Source organism: Rhinopithecus bieti, unplaced genomic scaffold (genome assembly GCF_001698545.2).
Source record: "Rhinopithecus bieti isolate Rb0 unplaced genomic scaffold, ASM169854v2 scaffold_6776, whole genome shotgun sequence".
Taxonomy (NCBI): Eukaryota; Metazoa; Chordata; class Mammalia; order Primates; family Cercopithecidae; genus Rhinopithecus; species Rhinopithecus bieti.
Genome location: NW_016805299.1, coordinates 263,628 through 281,704, shown reverse-complemented (window position 1 = coordinate 281,704; position 18,077 = coordinate 263,628). Strand labels below are relative to the sequence as shown.

Sequence of the window (18,077 nt, the reverse complement as noted above, 5' to 3'; positions counted from 1 at the left end):
TAGGGGGAGGGATGTCCATATTTCCTGGGGAAATCATAGAAAGCCTGAACTAATTTTTTTTTTTTTTTTTTTTTTGAGACGGAGTCTTGCTCTGTCGCCAGACTGGAGTGCAGTGGCGTGATCTTGGCTCACTGCAACCTCCGCCTCCCGTGTTCAAGCGATTCTCTTGCCTCAGCCTCCCAAGTAGCTGGGATTACAGGCGCCCGCCACCACACCCAACTAATTTTTGTATTTTTAGTAGAGATGGGGTTTCACCATCTTGGCCAGACTTGTCTTGAACTCCTGACCTCGTGATCCACCCGCCTCAGCCTTCCAAAGTGCTGGGATTACAGGTGTGAGCCACCGTGCCCAGCCAGCCTGAACTAATTCTTTTACGGAGTAGAAATTTATCAGATGAGCAAGACAAGAGGGAGAACTTTGAAAGCAGCTGTGTCATTGTTGATATGTAAATCTTAGGCCAACTCAGGCTTAATATTCTTGTCACGAGACCTGACAAATGTATTGTCTTTGTGTGTTAGTGTTATTAGAGCAATAAAATATATCATCAATGGTAATACCAAGGCTTTATATCACTAATGGCATTGTTTTGTTTTCTGTTTTGAGATAGAGTCTCACTGTGTCGCCCAGGCTGAAATGCAGTGGTGCGATCTCGGCTCACTGCAACCTCCACTCCTGGGTTCCAGTGATTCATTCTCCTGCCTCAGCCTCCCCAAGTAGCTGGGATTACAGGCGTGTGCCACAATGACCAGCTAATTTTTTTTTGTATTTTCAGTAGAGATGGGGGTTTTGCCATGTTGGCCATGCTGGTCTCGAACTCCTGACCTCAAGTGATCTGCCCGCCTCGGCCTCCCAAAGTGCTGGGATTACAGGCATGAGCCACCACGTCTGGCCCACTAATGGCATTGTTTGCAAAGAAAGATATAACAATAAAATAAACAATTCTACTTTGGTTTTTTTGTATTCTTATAACTTACTGTCAATAATAAATAAAATATAAATATAGTATAATGTCCTTTTAGGGAAGAGTGAGCTTTTGGGTTTTATCATGATGGTTCCAAAGTCCTTTGACAGTGGTTGGAGGAATGTGGCACATGGAAGGTTGATTATACCTCTCCTAATTCAGCCTCCTTCACTTAGAAGTCACATCTGTTGCAGTCTTGTCAAATCACTTGGATGCATGAACATTTTCCAGTAATAGGGAATTCAGTTCTTCCAAGGAAACTTACTTGGTTCTGAAATTGTCTGCCTTAATGTTAACACTCTTGATTAAAGTAAATTGTAAGTAAAGTTATAGAGCAAAACTTTTTTAAAAAGTTGTATAATCTTCAATGTCTTTTAATTGATAGATGGAAGTTTTAAGGTATTAAATCTCTTTAATCTCTTCCTCTTATCAGAGTCTTTTTACTGAGTCAGTACAAAGTTTCTGTTGTGTTTCTTTTGTGTGTGCAAGACAATGTTCATTTGAATTATCTCCGCTTTCTAAAGTATGCTTCAGCATCTAGATTATGTCTTTTAGGTAAAAAGTATCTAATTTCAGTTATTTTCACATGAATGTCTTCTGTTTAGATATCTTACCATGGATGAAACACGCAAATTGTTACTTTTGTTGGAATCTGATCCCAAGGTTTATTCTCTACCATTAGTGGGAATGTAAGTATTACATTATTTATGAAAACCTTAGCCAAATGTTCAAATGTATATGATAAGCATGTGACTCAGTTGTACTGTAACTATTTAGATCATTTTATAAAGCCACAAAGATAAGTGGTTGTCAGGTTTTCTTATTTTACTAGTAGAATCAGCTAAAATAAGATTTTGCCCAATCTTTTTTTTTTTGAGATGGAGTCTCACTGTGTGCCCAGACTGGAGTGCAGCGGAGAGATCTTGGCACACTGCAGTCTCCATCCCCCAGGTTCAAGTGATTCTCATGCCTCACCCTCCCAAGTGGCTGGGATTACAGGCATGCATCACTGTGCCTAGCTAATTTTTGTTTTTTTAGTAGAGACGGGGTTTTACCATGTTGGCCAGGCTGGTCTCGAACCCCTGGCCTCAAGTGATTTACCCGCCTCAGCCTCCCAAAGTGCTTGGATTACAGGCGTGAACCATCGTGCTTGGCCAGATTTTGCCCAATCCTAGAAGGAACTCTAATATATAAAACAGATAAAAGTTTAATTCTATGGCTGGGCACAGTAGCTCACGCCTATAATCCCAGCACTTTTGGAGGCCAAGGTGGGCAGATCACCTGAGGTCAGGAGTTCAAGGCCAGCCTGCATAACATGGTGAAACCCCGTTTCTACTAAAAATACAAAAAATTAGCCGGGCATGGTGGTGTGTGCCTGTAATCCCAGCTACTTGGGAGGCTGAGGCAGGAGAATCACTTGAACCCGGGAGGTGGAGATTGCAGTGAGCTGAGATTGCGCCATTGCACTCCAGCTTGGGCAACAAGAGTGAAACTGCGTCTCAAAAAATATAAAAAATAAAAGTTGAATTCTCCTAGTTGAAGGTGAAGCCTTAGAGCCCTATTTCTTCAATATTCTCTCACTACCACTCATCCTTAAGTCACCCTAAATAACTCACGGCTCATAATAATACCATTTAAAATCTACTGTCAGGGAATCTTGCAGAAACCCCTTTAGTGTTAACGGTCTTCTCTTTAGTACTTAATGATACTTATGTGTTTAATTTATATATATGTGTGTGTGTATATATATATAGACCCGTGTGTGTGTGTATATATATACATACACACACACGTTTTGAGACAGGGTCTCACTTTGTCACACAGGCTGGAGTGCAGTGGCACAATCATGACTCACTGCAGCCTCAATCTCTGGGGTTCAGGTGATCCTCCTACCTCAGCCTTCTGAATAGCTAGGACCACAGGCACCAGCTACCATGCCTGGCTAGGTTTTGTATACTTTGTAGAGGCAGACTTTCGCCATGTTGCCCAGGCTGGTCTGGAACTCCTGGGCTCAAGCCATCTGAGTTGATATCTAGATAGAATATGTAGAAATTTATATTCACTCAGTATTGAGTACTTACTATATACAGTGTTATGCTTGATAATGTATTGAGGTTTAAAACTTCTTAAATAATTTAAAATCAAAGTGAGGTAATAAAACATTCAAATATTCATACACAGAAAAATAAAGTATATGATTTACTATAAAATGACCAGTATAGAAAGTGAACACTTAGTATTTGTAAGAAAGATATGATAGGGAGCATTTTCCTAGAGAAGACAAACTTGAACTAGACTTTTAATTGTTTGGATAGTAGAAGGGAAGATTGATGGGGAAGGGAACCCATGTGAGAGAATGGCACATGCAAAGTGAATGAGAATGCACAGATGTTCTCTGGACCATGAAATCTACTTATAGTTTGCTACAGTCCTAGTATAGGCAATAGATTGTTGATGCTTAAGTAAATATTAAGAGCCTTCTCTGTTTCTGACTACCTGTATATGTTACAGCATTTAATCCTCAGCAACTCTGTGAAGTAGTTTTTTTTTTTTTTTTTTGAGACAGTTTCACTCTTGTTACCCAGACTGGAGTGCAATGGCAGGATCTCGGCTCACCGCAACCTCTACCTCCTGGGTTCAAGCGATTCTCCTACCTCAACCTCCCGAGTAGCTGGGATTACAGGCATGCACCACCACGCCTGGCTAATTTTGTATTTTTATTAGAGACGGGGTTTCTCCTTCTTGGCCAGGCCAGTCTTGAACTCCTGACCTCAGGTGATCCCCCTGCCTCAGCCTCCCAAAGTGCTAGGATTACAGGAGTGAGCCACTTCACCCGGCCGTGAAGTAGTTTTAGGCTACAAACTAGTCTGTACTACTTCAGCCCATTCTTTCCAGTCCAAGCTAATTCATTCTAGTATACTGCTTTCATCTCTTAACCATTTTGTTTCCCACATCTCAGGTAGAAGAGGACAGAGATAACACATGCTTGCTCTCTGTCTTTCTCTCTCTCTCAATATATATCTATATGTCTGTCTATATATATCAATATAATTATATAGATACAGATGTCTATATATTCTTCCTCTTAATTATCGGCATGTTTTTAGATTTCTTATTAGTAAGGCTCTTTAATGTATGGCAGATAAAAGCCATACGTCTACCTTATTATCTTAGGAAGAATGTAAAGTATGCTATATATGTAAGTGACTATGGTTTTTAATTTCTAGTTTTTTCTTTTAGTTGGCTGTCTGGAATTATACATCTCTATAGTCCTCAGGTATGGGCTTGCTGTTTGCGATACATATTCAATTCTTCTGTTCAAGAAAGGCAAGTGATATTTTATTCTGTAGTACTTTATTTTGATCCTTTCCCCCATTCATAGTTTATGGTCCCATTTAAAATTCATGTAATGCCTTAACCTTTTACAATACTTATAAATAAACATGTACATTAAGAAAAAACAAACCTTATATTAAATGAAAATAAAACCAGATTTAAAAAAGATGAGGTTGCAGTATACCTGGAAATACCAAGGAATTCACTTGCCTAACCACAGAACACAAACCTTTTAGGGGTGGAAAAAAACTGTAGAGATTGTCTACTGTAGCATCCTATTTTGTAATTAAGGAAGTTAACTTTCAGTGAAATGACTGCAAATGAGTTTGAATTTGTTACCTTACAGGTGTTTTATTAAGTTACACAGTGTTACTGCTAATACACAAAGAAATACTTGAGACAAGATTTTTAATTTCTTCCTCGAACTGAGCCTAAACATTGGAATTAAGTTAGGGAAACTTTACTTTTAACCTCAACTCTTTTAATAGATAAAGAAGGTGAGAGACAAATGTCAGTATTTGTCTCTTACCTTCTTTATCTATTAAATGAGAAGGTCTATTTTTATCTACCTTGGGTGGCTGTAAAGGACTTTAAAAAACTATATTGAAAAGGCAATACAAGCACATAGTAATAAATTGACGTACGTAAATATCTACAATAAAATAGATCTCTCTTCCTCCCCATTTCCCTAGACCCCATTCTCAGAGACAATCACTGTTAAGTGATATCTTGTGCTTCCTTCCTGAAATAGTCAATATTTCAATATTCGACATAGACAAGTATCACCTTTTCCTGGCCTGTGAAAATTAAACCATAGCATCCTTTCTTTTCTTTATGTTGCTTTTTTCTGTATAAATTATACCTTGGAGATCATTACATCTTGGCATATATATATTTAATATACATATTTTACAACTGAAGAGTATATAGTACATACTGTATTTTAAAAACAACTGGCCCTTTTGTCTTGCAGATAGTGGTCGCCTGAACATTTTATGCATACATCTTTGTGTGCATATGCTAGTATATTTGTAGGATAAATTTCTAAATGTGTTTTTTTCTAGGCCAAAGAGTATGTAATTTAAAATTTGGTAGATATTGCCAAATTGCCCTTCAAAAAGACTGTACCAGTTTATAATTTTTCCAGCAGTACACGAGAGTGCCTTTTTCTCTCTACCTGCACTAACACTGTGAAAGAAATATTTATTTATTTATTTATTGAGCACCTATTATATCTATTATGTTTATGATATTGGGGATGACAGCAAACAAAATAAAGGTCCCCAGACCAGGCATGGTGTCTAATGTCTGTAATCCCAGCACTTTGGGACTTTGGTAGGCTGAGACAGGAGGATCACTTGAGGCCAGGAGTTCCAGACCAGCCTGGGTACCATAGCAAGACTTTGTCTCTACCAAAAAAAAAGAAAAAAAGTTAGCTGGGTGTAATGACACATGCCTGTAGTCCCAGCAGGAGGCTGATATGGGAAGATTGCTTGAGCCCAGGAATTCAGGCTGCAGTGAGCCATGATTGTGCCACTGTACTCCAGCCTGAACAATGCAGACCCTATCTTAAAAAAATAAAATAGGCCAGGCATGGTGGCTCACACCTATAATCCCAACACTTTGGGAGGTCAAGGCGGGTGAATCACTTGAGGACAGGAATTAGAGACCAGCTTGGCCAACATGGTGAAAACCCGTCTCTACTAAAAATGCAAAAATTAGCCTGGTGTGGTAGAGCATGCATGTAATCCCAGCTACTTGGGAGGTTGAGGCAGGAGAATCACTTGAACCTAGGAGGCAGAGGTTACAGTGAGCTGAGATCGCACCACTACACTCCAGCCTGGGTGACCAAAAAATAAATAAATAAATAAATAAATATAAAATAAAATAGTCCTGTGAGACAGGCAATAAACAGAATAAGTAAAATAAATAGTATGTTAAAAGACGATGAGTACTGTGGAGAAAAATAAAGCCTGAGAGGAGGATGTTGTGTGTCTGAATGATAGTGGCTGATAAAGAGTTGCCATTTATTTATTTTTTAATTTTTTAAATTTGTATATTTATTTATTTTATTTATTTATTTTTTTGAGATGGAGTCTCGTTCTGTCGGCCAGGCTGGAGTGCAATGGCTCAATCTCAGCTCACAGAAACCTCCACCTCCCGGGTTCAAGCAATTCTCCTGCCTCAGCCTCCCGAGTAGCTGGGATTACAGGCATGTGCCACCACGCCCTTCTAATTTTGTATTTTTTCAGTAGAGACGGGGGTTTCTCCATATTGGTCAGGCTGGTCTCGAACTCCTGACCTCAGGTGATCCATCTGCCTTGGCCTCTCAAAGTGCTGGGATTACAGGCGTGAGCCACCGCGCCCGGCCAAGAGTTGCAATTTAAATGGGTGGTCAGGGAGGCCGACTTGAGGTGAGGGAGTAAGCCTTGTTGCTGTCTGGGGCACTGTCCTAGGCAAAGGATATGTTAAGTGTAAGGGCTCTGGGTGAAAGATCGTGTAACATCTTCAAGGAACAGCAAAGAGGCCACTGTAGCTAGAGAGGAGTGAAGGAAGGGGAAAGTAGCTGGAGATGAGCTCAGAGAGGTAAGTAGAGGGCTGTCGTTAAACTTTTGACCTCTGCTAACCTGATAGATGAAAAATAATCTTTTCCAGTGATTTATAACCTCATCTTCCAGGAACTGCCTAGTCATGTCTTTGGCCATTTTTCTCTTAAATTGTGCATCTTTTCATATTGCTTGTGCTAGCAAGCTCTCTCTCTATATATAACATAAAATACATAGAGAAATATATATTTATAATATATAGCAACGGTTCCCCCCCCGATTGTCATTTAACAGTATTTTTCCCAAACAGACTTACTATTTTTTAGTCATATTTATTAATCTGTTTTCTATCATGCTTAGAAAAGATTCACCCACTCCAGGTATATTTATTGAAGTAAAAAAAAATCACTCGTATTTTCTTCAGATGCTTTTGGAGTTCTACTTTTAACATTTTATTTTAACTTTTCAAGATAATTAGTTATATTTAGATAGCAGAAATTAAATGTTTTAGGTCCTTTGCTATGATTTAGTACAATTAAGTTTTATTATCAATTACTGATCATGCTTTAAGTTCATATTGACAGTAAATCCTCAATAAAATTTATTTTGAATTGCTCTCTTATTCTTTCTTTTTTTTTTTTTTTTTTTTTTTTTTTTTTTTTTGTCAGAGTTTCACTCTGTTGCCCAGGCTGGAGTGCAATGGTGTGATCTCGGCTCACTGAAACCTCTGTCTCCCGGGTTCAAGCAGTTCTCCCTGCCTCAGCCTCCCAAGTAGCTAGGATTACAGGCGCCCACCATCACGCCCGGCTAATTTTTGTATTTTTAGTAGAGATGGAGTTTTGCCATGTTGGTCAGGCTGGTCTCAAACTCCTGACCTCAGGTGATCCACCCACCTTGGCCTCCCAAAGTGTTGGGATTACAGGTGTGAGCCACCTGTTTTAAATAGCTACTGGCCTATTTTCTCTTTTTATTTTTATTTTTTATTGAGACAGAGTCTCGCTGCGTCGCCAGGCTGGAGTGCAGTGGCGCAATCTCGGCTTACTGCAACCTCCGCCTCCCAGGTTCAAGTGATTCTCCTGCCTCAGCCTCCCAAGTAGCTGGGACTACAGGCACATGCCACCACACCCAGCTAATTTTGTATTTTAGTAGAGATGGGGTTTCACCATGTTAGCCAGGATGGTCTCCATCTCTTGACCTTGTGATCCACCTGCTTTAGCCTCCCAAAGTGCTGGGATTACAGGCATGAGCCACCACACCCAGCCTTTTTTTTTTTTTTTTTTTTTTGAGCTGGAGTCTCGCTCTGTCGCCCAGGCTGGAGTGCAGTGGCGCCATCTTAGCTCCCTCTAAACTCCGCCTCCCAGGTTCACGCCATTCTCCTGCCTCAGCCTCCCTAGTAAAAGAATTTTTTTTTTTTTTTTTGTAGAGAGGAGGGGTCTCGCCATGTTGACCAGGCTGGTCTCAAACTCCTGGCCTCAAGCGATTCTCCCACCTTTTGCCTTCCTAAGTGGTGGGCCCCAGTTTTTGAACAAAAATTGGACCCTTTAGTCGTTTTGTTAACTAGATTGGGAGACTCACATGAAGTTATTTGAGTGTAATCATATTATCCTCATTAAATTTTAATTAAATAGCATTTTTTTGGTGCAGGGTTTTTTCAGAATCTGGAAATTTCATCATAGTTCTCTATTCTGTGACACATAAGGAGCCTGAGTTTTATGAATGCTTCCCTTGTGATGGCAAGATACCTGACTTTCGGTTTCAGTTGCTAACCAGTAAGGAAACATTACATCTTTTCAAAGTAAGTGATTTGATTACCTAGCACATTAGTGACTGTTTAGGTTTTGCTCTTTGGCAGTTTAAACCCAACAGATTTTAGCCTTTAAAATAGTAATCCAAACTATTTTGCTTTGTTTACTTACAAATAATCTTATTAAATATTAACTTTATTCATTTATGGTTAAATGTTTTAAGTAAATCTTAGATCATATCTTCAACCAAATTACAATAGAGAACCAGAGGTTCCCCAAAGAATACCTTGCCCATGTTTTTCTAAAATCTTTGAAGAATATTATCAATTCATATATTATATCATTTTATATTTGTGAAGGTTAACTTTGTGGGATCTCAGTACTTTTCTTTGTCCTGACTATATTTTTTTTTTTTTTTTTTGAGATGGAGTTTCACTCTGTTGCCCAGGCTGGAGTGCAGTGGTATGATCTCGGCTCACTGCAGCCTCCGCCTCCCAGGTTCAAGTAATTCTCCTGCCTCAGCCTCCAGAATAGCTGGGATTATAGGAGCCCACCATCACACGTGCCTAATTTTTTTTTTTTTCATTAGAGACAGGGTGTCACCATGTTGGCCATTCTGGTCTCGAACTCCTGACCTTAGGTGATCCACCTGCCTCAGCCTCCCAAAGTGCTGGGATTATAGGTGTGAGCCACAGCATCTTACCATGACTTTATTATTTTTAAAATGTGTGGGAATAACAAATGGTTTTTTATACTAAAAAGCCATTATTTATATTATGTATCAAAGGAATCAGAATAGGTTGTTACTATATCATCTAATAAAATACCTAGAAACACAACTAGATGAGGATCGTAGAAAAAGTAGATCTTTAGGCCAGGCGTGGTGGCTCACACCTCCAATCCCAGCACTTTGGGAGGCCAAGGCAGGTGGATCACCTGAGGTCAGGAGTTTGAGACCAGCCTGGATAACATGGTGAAACCCCACCTCTACTAAAAATACAAAAATTAGCCAGGTATGGTGCCAGGTGCCTATAATCCCAGCTACTTGGGAGACTGAGGCAGGGGAATGGCTTGAACCTGGGAGGTGGAGGTTGCAGTGAACTGAGATCCCGCTGTTGCACTCTTTAACCTGGGCAACAAGAGCGAAACTCTGTATCAAAAAAAAAAAAGGAAGTAGATCTTTGAAACTATGTATCATTATACAAAAATATTCAAAGGCTACTTTTCAATAAAATTATTGGTTATTTTAGGTCTCAGACTAATAAAAGTACATTCTTTAATAGAAAAATATTGAATACTTTTAAATAACCACATGTGTCCACTCCGGTCTTATTTAGTACCTTCTTTGAGATCATGTATAGGTTATAAATCTATATATTTCATATTTCCCTAAGTTAGATGTAATATATATGGCTCTTATATTCTATAACATTTTTTCAATATAATATATTATATTTTATTAATATATTTATAGTTATACATTGATATCACCCAATCGAATTTTTGTGAGGTTGTCAATGCAGTTTCATGGAAGCCTGTATGTCAGGGCATTGGAAGAATAGAATGCTATCCTCTTCCATCTGTCTCTAGACCATGGAGACAGGTCTTAAACGTCTGTGACCCTCCCTTGCTTGGAAAAGGCCTCTTCTTTGTGACACAATATTAATAGTGTTTTTATCATTCTCAAGTGAATGACATTCCAGATGAAACAAATTATACTTAGTATAATCAAAAGATCTACCAGATGCGCATATAACCCTATATACACTAATATATCTATATACATTTTATATATTTATAGGTTATGTCAGCTATGAAGTTTTTGTATTTTAATTATATATATAATCATTTTAACTGAGATCTAATACTTTATTTCTGTTTTAGAGACATCATTTATCATTTTATTCTTTAGATGATATTCTCATTTCATAGTTATATTCACTGAATCTGTGATTATAGCACAAGTGATTAACTTTTTCACTTATGTAGCAGGGAACTGGACAGTTTACAAAAGAGGGTTACAGTTACAGAAATCAGAAGTCTGCCACTCCATCATCTAGTGTTTCGGAGCTACTTTTCATCTAAATAGAATTCTCTGGTGGTCTTATTTAAGTCAGATCTCAAAATAATGACCTACTTCATTTCAGAATGTTGAACCTCCTGACAAAAATCCAATCCATTGTGAACTGAGTGCTGAAAGCCAAAATGTAGAAACAGAGTTTTTCAGCAAGGCTTCCAAGAATTTTCAATTAAGAGGTAAAAGATCTTTTATTATTATGTGTATGGTTTTTTGAAAATTACATTTATTAGTTTTGGCGAGTAATTAAAATAACTAAATTATTTCTGATGAAACGATTTTTAAATCTTATGTACCATAAATGTCTTTGCTTTAAATGCATTCCTTCATATTCATTAGGAAGTTGGATAGTAATTTTAATGAAATGGCAACTCTAATATGGTTTTCATTCGGGTTGATGTATTATATAGGAAAAACACAAAAGTAGTTGTCAAAAATTATCTTGCTTAGAAAGAATCTGCTTCCTGTTTTGTTTAGTGCTATTTGTTCTTCCTTCCTTATAAGTTTCTTATTTTAATATTTAAATCAAAGGTGGGGTCTCACTGTATTGGCCAGGTTGGTCTCGAGCTCCTAGCCTCAAGTGATCCTTCTGCCTTGGCCTCCCAAAGTGCTGGGATTACATGTGTGAACCATCATCCCCAGCGCTTCCTTATAGTTTTAAATCTGGACCTATCAGATAAACTACTATAAAAGTAACTACTAGCTGCTGTGTGATGGCTCACGCCTATAATCCCAGCACTTTGGGAGTCCAAGGCGGGCAGATCACTTGAGGTCAGGAGTTTGAGACCAGCCTGGCCAACATGGTGAAACCCATCTCGACTAAAAATGCAAAAATTAGCCAGACACAGTGTAGAGTGCCTGTAATCCCAGCTACTTGGTAGGCTGAGGTGGGAGAATCGCTTGAACACGGGAGGTGGAGGTTGCAGTGAGCTGAGATTGCGCCACTGCACTTTAGCCTGGGCAACAGAGTGAGATCCTGTCTCAAAAAAAAGTAACTCCTACCTAAAAAAAAAAAAAAAAAAAAATTGTTTTAAAACTTCTAAAACACACTTGGAGAATATTAATTAAATAAAGTCTTCTGACTTCTTGGGTCAGTATATTTTACCTTTTGTGGTAAAGAAGACATTCCTGGCCGGGCCTGGTGGCTCATGCCTGTAATCCAGCACTTTGGGAGGCAGAGGCAGGTGGATTACCTGAGGTCGGGAGTTCGAGACCAGCCTGGCCAATGTTGTGAAACCCCATCTCTACTAAAAATACAAAAATTAGCCAGGCCTGGTGGTACATCACTGTAATCCCAGCTACCCAGGAGGCTGAAGCAAGAGAATCACTTGAACCCAAGAGGCACAGGTTGTAGTGAGGCGAGAGCATGCCACTACACTCCATCCTGGGTGACACAGTGAGACTCCATCTTAAAAAAAAAAAAAAAAAGATACTATCTTGTATTAGGGTTCTCCACATTAACAGAAACAACAAGATGTGTGTATGTAGAGATATTTGTTTTAAGGAATTGGCTTCTGTATTTGTGAAGGTTTGGCATATCCAAAGTCTACAGGTAGGGGCTGAGCACAGTGGCTCACCCCTTTAATCCCAGTACTTTGGGAGGCTGAGGCGGGAGGATTGCTTGAGCTCAGGAGTTCGAGACCAGCCTGGGCAATGTGGCGAAACCCTGCCTCTACAAAAACAAAAAAGAAGTACAGAAATTAGCTGGGTGTGGTGGCACATGCCTGTAGTCCCAGCTACTTGTAGGGCTGAGGTGGGAGGATCACTTGCCCAGGAAGTCAAAACTTCAGTGAGCCATGTTCGTGGCACTGCACTGCAGCCTGGGTGACAAAATGAGACCCTGTCTCAAAGAAACAACAAAAACAAACAAAAAATGTCTACAGGTAGGCTGGTAGGGTGGACACCCAGGGAAGAATTGCAGTTTCAGTCCAAAGGCAGTCTGCTGGCAGAATTCCTTTTCCCTCCAGGAAGTCAGTCTTTATCTTTTTTTTTTTTTTTTTTGAGATAGGGTCTCACTCTGTCACCCAGGCTGGAGTGCAGTGGTGTGATCTCAGCTCACTGCAACCTCCACCTCGCAGGTTCAAGGAATTCTTCTGCCTCAGCCTCCCGAGTAGCTGGGATTACAGGTGTGCATCACCACACCTGGCTAATTTTTGTATTTTTAGTAAAGATGGGTTTTCACCACGTTGGCTAGCCAGGCTGGCCTCAAGCTCCTGACCTCAAATGATCCACCCGCCTTGGACCCCCAAAGTGCTAGGATTACAGGCTTGAGCCACCTCACCCAGCCAGGAACATCTTTGCTGTCTTAAATTGTAAGACCTTATTCAACATTTATTGAATATTTATGGAAGAAGTAGCCAAACTAAGGAGACAATAGCACTTTCTTTAAGATTGTTATTAAAAGCTACTTAGGAGGCTGAGGTGGGAAGATCACTTGGGCTCAAGAAGTCAAGGTGGGGAGCCATGATCATGGTACGCCAACTGCTCTCCAGCCTCAGTAATAGAGTGAAACCTGCCTCAAAAAAAGTAATGTTAAAAAACCTTGTTTATTTTCCACTCTGGCCAAAGCTTTAATGAGGAACAGTCATTTTAAATTTTATCAAAATGTTTGTCTCTCCTAAAATACTTTTGTTATAACTATACAACCTGAAGTTTTCCTTTTGCCTTGGGTACTAAAAAAGCTAAGAAATGAGGTCGGGCACAGTGGCTCACGCTTGTAATCCCAGCACTTTGGGAGGCAGAGTGGGTGGATCACCTGAGGTCAGGAGTTCGAGACCATCCTGACCAATGTGGTGAAACCCTGTGTCTACTAAAAATACAAAAATTAGTTGGGCATACTGGCATGTGCCCGTAGTCTGAGCTACTGGGACTCTGAGGCTCAAGAATCCTTGAACTTTGGAGGTGCAGGTTGCTGTGAGCTGAAGTCGTGGCACTGCACTCCAGCCTTGAGTGACAGAGCGAGACTCTATCCACCCCGCCCCAACCCCTGCAAAAAAAAAAAAAGCTAAGAAATGGATTTTATTGCTCAGTGTCAACAGTTTTGTGTGTGTGCTCATCTTAAGTACAAAACAGGTATTAATTCCATGCCACAACTTAGGTGTACAAAAGAATGTAACTTAAAAAAATTAGTAATTGAAATTAATATCTATTTTAAGCCCCTATTTATTCTACTGGATTATAGACACCAAATTTCACCTAATTCAAGGTTTCTTTATTCCCTTGTCTCTGGGGTTATATGTAATATAGAAGGGACCAGTGGTATGCCAGTACTGGTGATATGGGGTGACATGATTCTCATCCATCTGGCTACAGTCTGCTGAGGTGTTTTCATTTGCATCTGGTCTTTGTCAGATTTGTGCAAGTTCCTGCTGCAACTTTTGACCCTATTCAGGCCACTGGATCTCTTGTCTCCTGTCCCTGCTGCACTGAGCGCTTTGGAATATCATTATATATCTCAAGCTGTCTTGGGTGTCAGAGAAGAGCTTTGTGGGACTGTTGGAGACCTACTTCTGCTTAAACATAGTCATGCAGATATTCTGATTGCTTCATTGTAATACCTTGTACAGAAAGAACTCTGTGAAGATCTGCCTCTTCAGACAATCAGAGTTTAGGGCAAAAGGTCTCTTCTGCTGTTTGATTTTCAAATCTGCCTTGGAGTTTCTGTTGTTCTTCCTGCTAGGTAGGATTCAAGTTGTATGAAACAGAATGCAGGATGCTTTTTTAGAGATCCCATTAATCCTGAGTGCTGTTAGCTTCATTCTGGCTTTTCTTTTCCCTAACGCATCCTATTGAGACTTTGTCTAGTGTAGGATGTGAAAAAGCCTGATGCATATAGTATTCCAAATCTTTAGTCTTAAACACTAATTTCAGCTTTTAAAACTCGGTACCAGCACTCAGAAACTTTTTGTTTTGCTGGGGCATGCCATCTGTGATACAATGAGTATTCCTGACTCAATGGGAGGGTAGTACCTTGATTTCTCAAAGTATTTTCCCATCACAGATATAAGTACGTAGGAAAATATAATTTCGTATTTGGTTTTCCTTTGTAATACAGAGGGTTTGTAATATAGTGTGTTTAATACCTTTGATACTAGATTATACATTTTTTGACAGCAAGTACTATGTCTTGTTTGTTTCTATATTTATCAAAGTGATCAACTAGAGGGTGCCCAGTGACTTTATTGTGACATTAACAATACAAGGTTAAACTTGCCATGATCAGGTAAATAGGGTAGTTTATTAAGGCTGACTGGGCCAGCTTCCCTAGTCAACTAACACTGGCCTGAAAAATAAAATAATTTGTGGTTGTCAGATACTAAATTAAATGATCTGAGTACTACTGCAACTTATTAAAGGACTTTATTCAATTTCTAGAAGAAAGAAAGAACACTGGATTACCGTAGGCTTTTCTGGTCTCCCCTTCTATTCTTTAGGTCTTCCCAAAAGTTATCTCCTGGGAAAATGCCAATACATGATCACGACTCTGGTGTTGAAGATGAAGATTTTTCTCCAAGACCAATTCCTACTCCTCATCCAGTGAGTCAGAAGGTATCACTGATTTTAAAATGCATTCACTTTTGTGGTTAGAGACCTAAGTCTCTTCATGGTTAAAACACTAAATAATAGTACCTGAAACCTAAGTATCATTCTTAGATATATCTAGCTATTTCTATCTCTATGGTTATATCTATATAGAGAGATATAAGTATTTCACAGTTATATATAATAATTCGTGTTATCTGTAATGATATATATATATATATACATATGTGTAATATCTATGTAATAAGCATGTATTTATTCCTAGAGTAAACTGAGACAGATTAGTTAAGTTACCTACCCAAGATCACACAACTAGTAATTAGTAAAGCTGGAATTCTAATTCAGGAGGTTTGTTTTAGAATCTGGTGCTTTTAATGACCATATAGATTCAACATTGTATACTATCACTAGAGCTTGACATTGGATTTTATCACTATATTCTGAGAAAACATTATACTTGGTTTCAGAGGTTAATTGCTAAAATTCTTGTCATAATTTTTTGATTGCTACCAACCTGTGGGTTATGTTAGAATTGTTGTTTAATTGGTGTAATTACTTATTTTAGAAGAAAAAGTAATGGGAAGGATTTTTTAAAGTTAATATCAAATTATAACCAAAATCATCACAGCGAGTATTTTGTTTACTCTTAGTTGATATCAATAGAAGGGATAACAGTGAGCGACTTCTTAGTGGAGAAATATTCTGACATATTTATTGGAAGATTTTACTATTTAAGGTACATAAACATTTGCTACTAGATCTGTGAAGACATTCTGCTGTGACAATTTTTTGTAGAGAGGATTTAAAAAGTTGTATACAACAGTTTCTCATATTATGTTCTGTGATCTTAGCAGTGTTAGTGTTTTAATAAAAAGAGTTCCATTAAGTAAGTTTGGGAAGTGTTTAGTTTTGTTCTTTTAGGGCAAGGACCTTGTTTATTTTGCTTACAATTGTATTCCTAGTGCTTAGCACATAAAACATGCCCAGAAAAAAATTGCTGAAGGTCTAAATAAAGAATGAACACTTGTTAATATGTAATTAGATATAATTTGGGAAATACTGGTCTGAGGAAAGTAAAGTATACATTTTCTTCTAAAACCTTTTTTTCTATTTCTTTCTTATTTGTAGATTTCTAAGATCCAACCATCAGTTCCTGAACTTTCGCTTGTGTTGGATGGCAATTTCGTAGAATCAAACCCTCTGCCTACTCCATTGGAAATGGTGAATAATGAAAATCCTCCTTTGATTAACCACTTGGAACACTTGAAGCCATTGCAACCCCAGCTTTATGATGAGAAACACAGTCCAGAAGTTGAAGCTGTAGAACCTTCCTTGAGAGGAATACCAAATCAGTTAAACCAGGATAAACCAGCTCTTTTGAGACACTGCAAAGTAAGACAGCCACCTGCCTGTAAGAAAGGGAACCCCCGTAGCAGGAACACTGTTAAACCATCTTCTCATAATGGACCATCTCCTGATATATTTGAAAAGCTCCAAGCAGTTTCTGCTGGAAATGTACAAAACGAAGAGTATCCTATAAGACCCTCCAAACTTAATTCTAGGCAGTCTTCTCTTGCTCCGCAGTCCCAACCACCCAATTTTGTTTTTTCACCCCATAATTCAGGAAGACCAATGGAACTTCAGATACCTACTCCCCCACCGCCATCTTACTGTTCCACAAACGTTTGCAGGTGTTGTCAGCATCATAGTCGTATTCAATATAGTCCGCTAAATTCTTGGCAAGGAGCAAACACAGTTGGATCCATTCAAGATGTACAGTCTGGAGCCCTTCAAAAGCATTCATTATTTCATCCAAGTGAATGTCCAACTCTGAACTGTAATGCATTCTGTTCTTCAAGTAGTCCTATAACCTTGAGACCTCAGGGAGGTATGGACTGTTGTTCTCCCCACAACAATGTAGAACCATCGCCTGTGGCAAGACTACCTTCACATATGGACTCATGTAACCCACAGCCTTGCACAGTGTGCATGCACACACCCAAGACTGAATCAGATAATGGAATGATGGGACTATCTCCAGATGCATATCGGTTTCTCACAGAACAAGACAGACAGCTGAGACTACTTCAGGCACAGGTTTGCTTGGTGCTTTCCTAGTTCTATTAAATTCTTGGTATTATGATTTCTTAAAAACTGGCACCTCCCCTTCCGTAATGACGTTTTATAGAACTATATAATGTCAGAATTAGAAAGGACCTTGGAAACTGAATTCTAGGCTCTCTTGTTTTATAGGTAAGTAAAATGAGGATTAGAGAGAATAATTTAACCCAATGCCACATTGCTAGTTAGTAGTAGAACCATCTTATGCATATCCTAACCTACAATAGAATTGTATTTTTCTTTTATTTTTTGCCTCTAATGAAAAGTCTCTTATAATTAAACCTTTATATATAGCTAAATATAAAGTCTGAGCAGTGGCTTCTGCTTCATCTCTAGTTTGTCAACCCTATATAACGCTTAGCCAGTCTGCCCTTAAACAAATAGTTGGAACCTTTTTGTATATCCATACTGGACTTACTCTACTTCTTATATTCTGAAATGTTCCCTTTCTTCAGAACCTGTCTTGCAGAGTTCTTAGTCTTTTTTTTTTTTTTTGAGACAGTCTCTTCTGTTGCCCAGGCTGGAGTGCAGTGGCCAGATCTCAGCTCGCTGCAAGCTCCGCCTCCTGGGTTTACGCCATTCTCCTGCCTCAGCCTCCCGAGTAGCTGGGACTACAGGCGCCCGCCACCTCGCCCGGCTAGTTTTTTGTATTTTTTTAGTAGAGACGGGGTTTCACCGTGTTAGCCAGGATGGTCTCGATCTCCTGACCTCGTGATCCGCCCGTCTCGGCCTCCCAGAGTGCTGGGATT

The 18,077-nt window shown here is 39.1% G+C and overlaps 1 protein-coding gene across 1 annotated transcript in view; it reads left to right on the top strand.

The window, feature by feature from the left end:
* The window catches only part of STIL (STIL centriolar assembly protein), a 66,040-nt gene that overhangs the window by 15,507 nt on the left and 32,456 nt on the right, over positions 1-18,077 (top strand). Inside the window, exons 7-12 of the mRNA XM_017872067.1 lie at positions 1,567-1,650; positions 4,202-4,288; positions 8,488-8,638; positions 10,736-10,843; positions 15,097-15,213; positions 16,336-17,304. Of these exons, the coding sequence (XP_017727556.1) occupies positions 1,567-1,650; positions 4,202-4,288; positions 8,488-8,638; positions 10,736-10,843; positions 15,097-15,213; positions 16,336-17,304 (1,516 nt within the window). The remainder of the gene's footprint in view (positions 1-1,566; positions 1,651-4,201; positions 4,289-8,487; positions 8,639-10,735; positions 10,844-15,096; positions 15,214-16,335; positions 17,305-18,077) is intronic.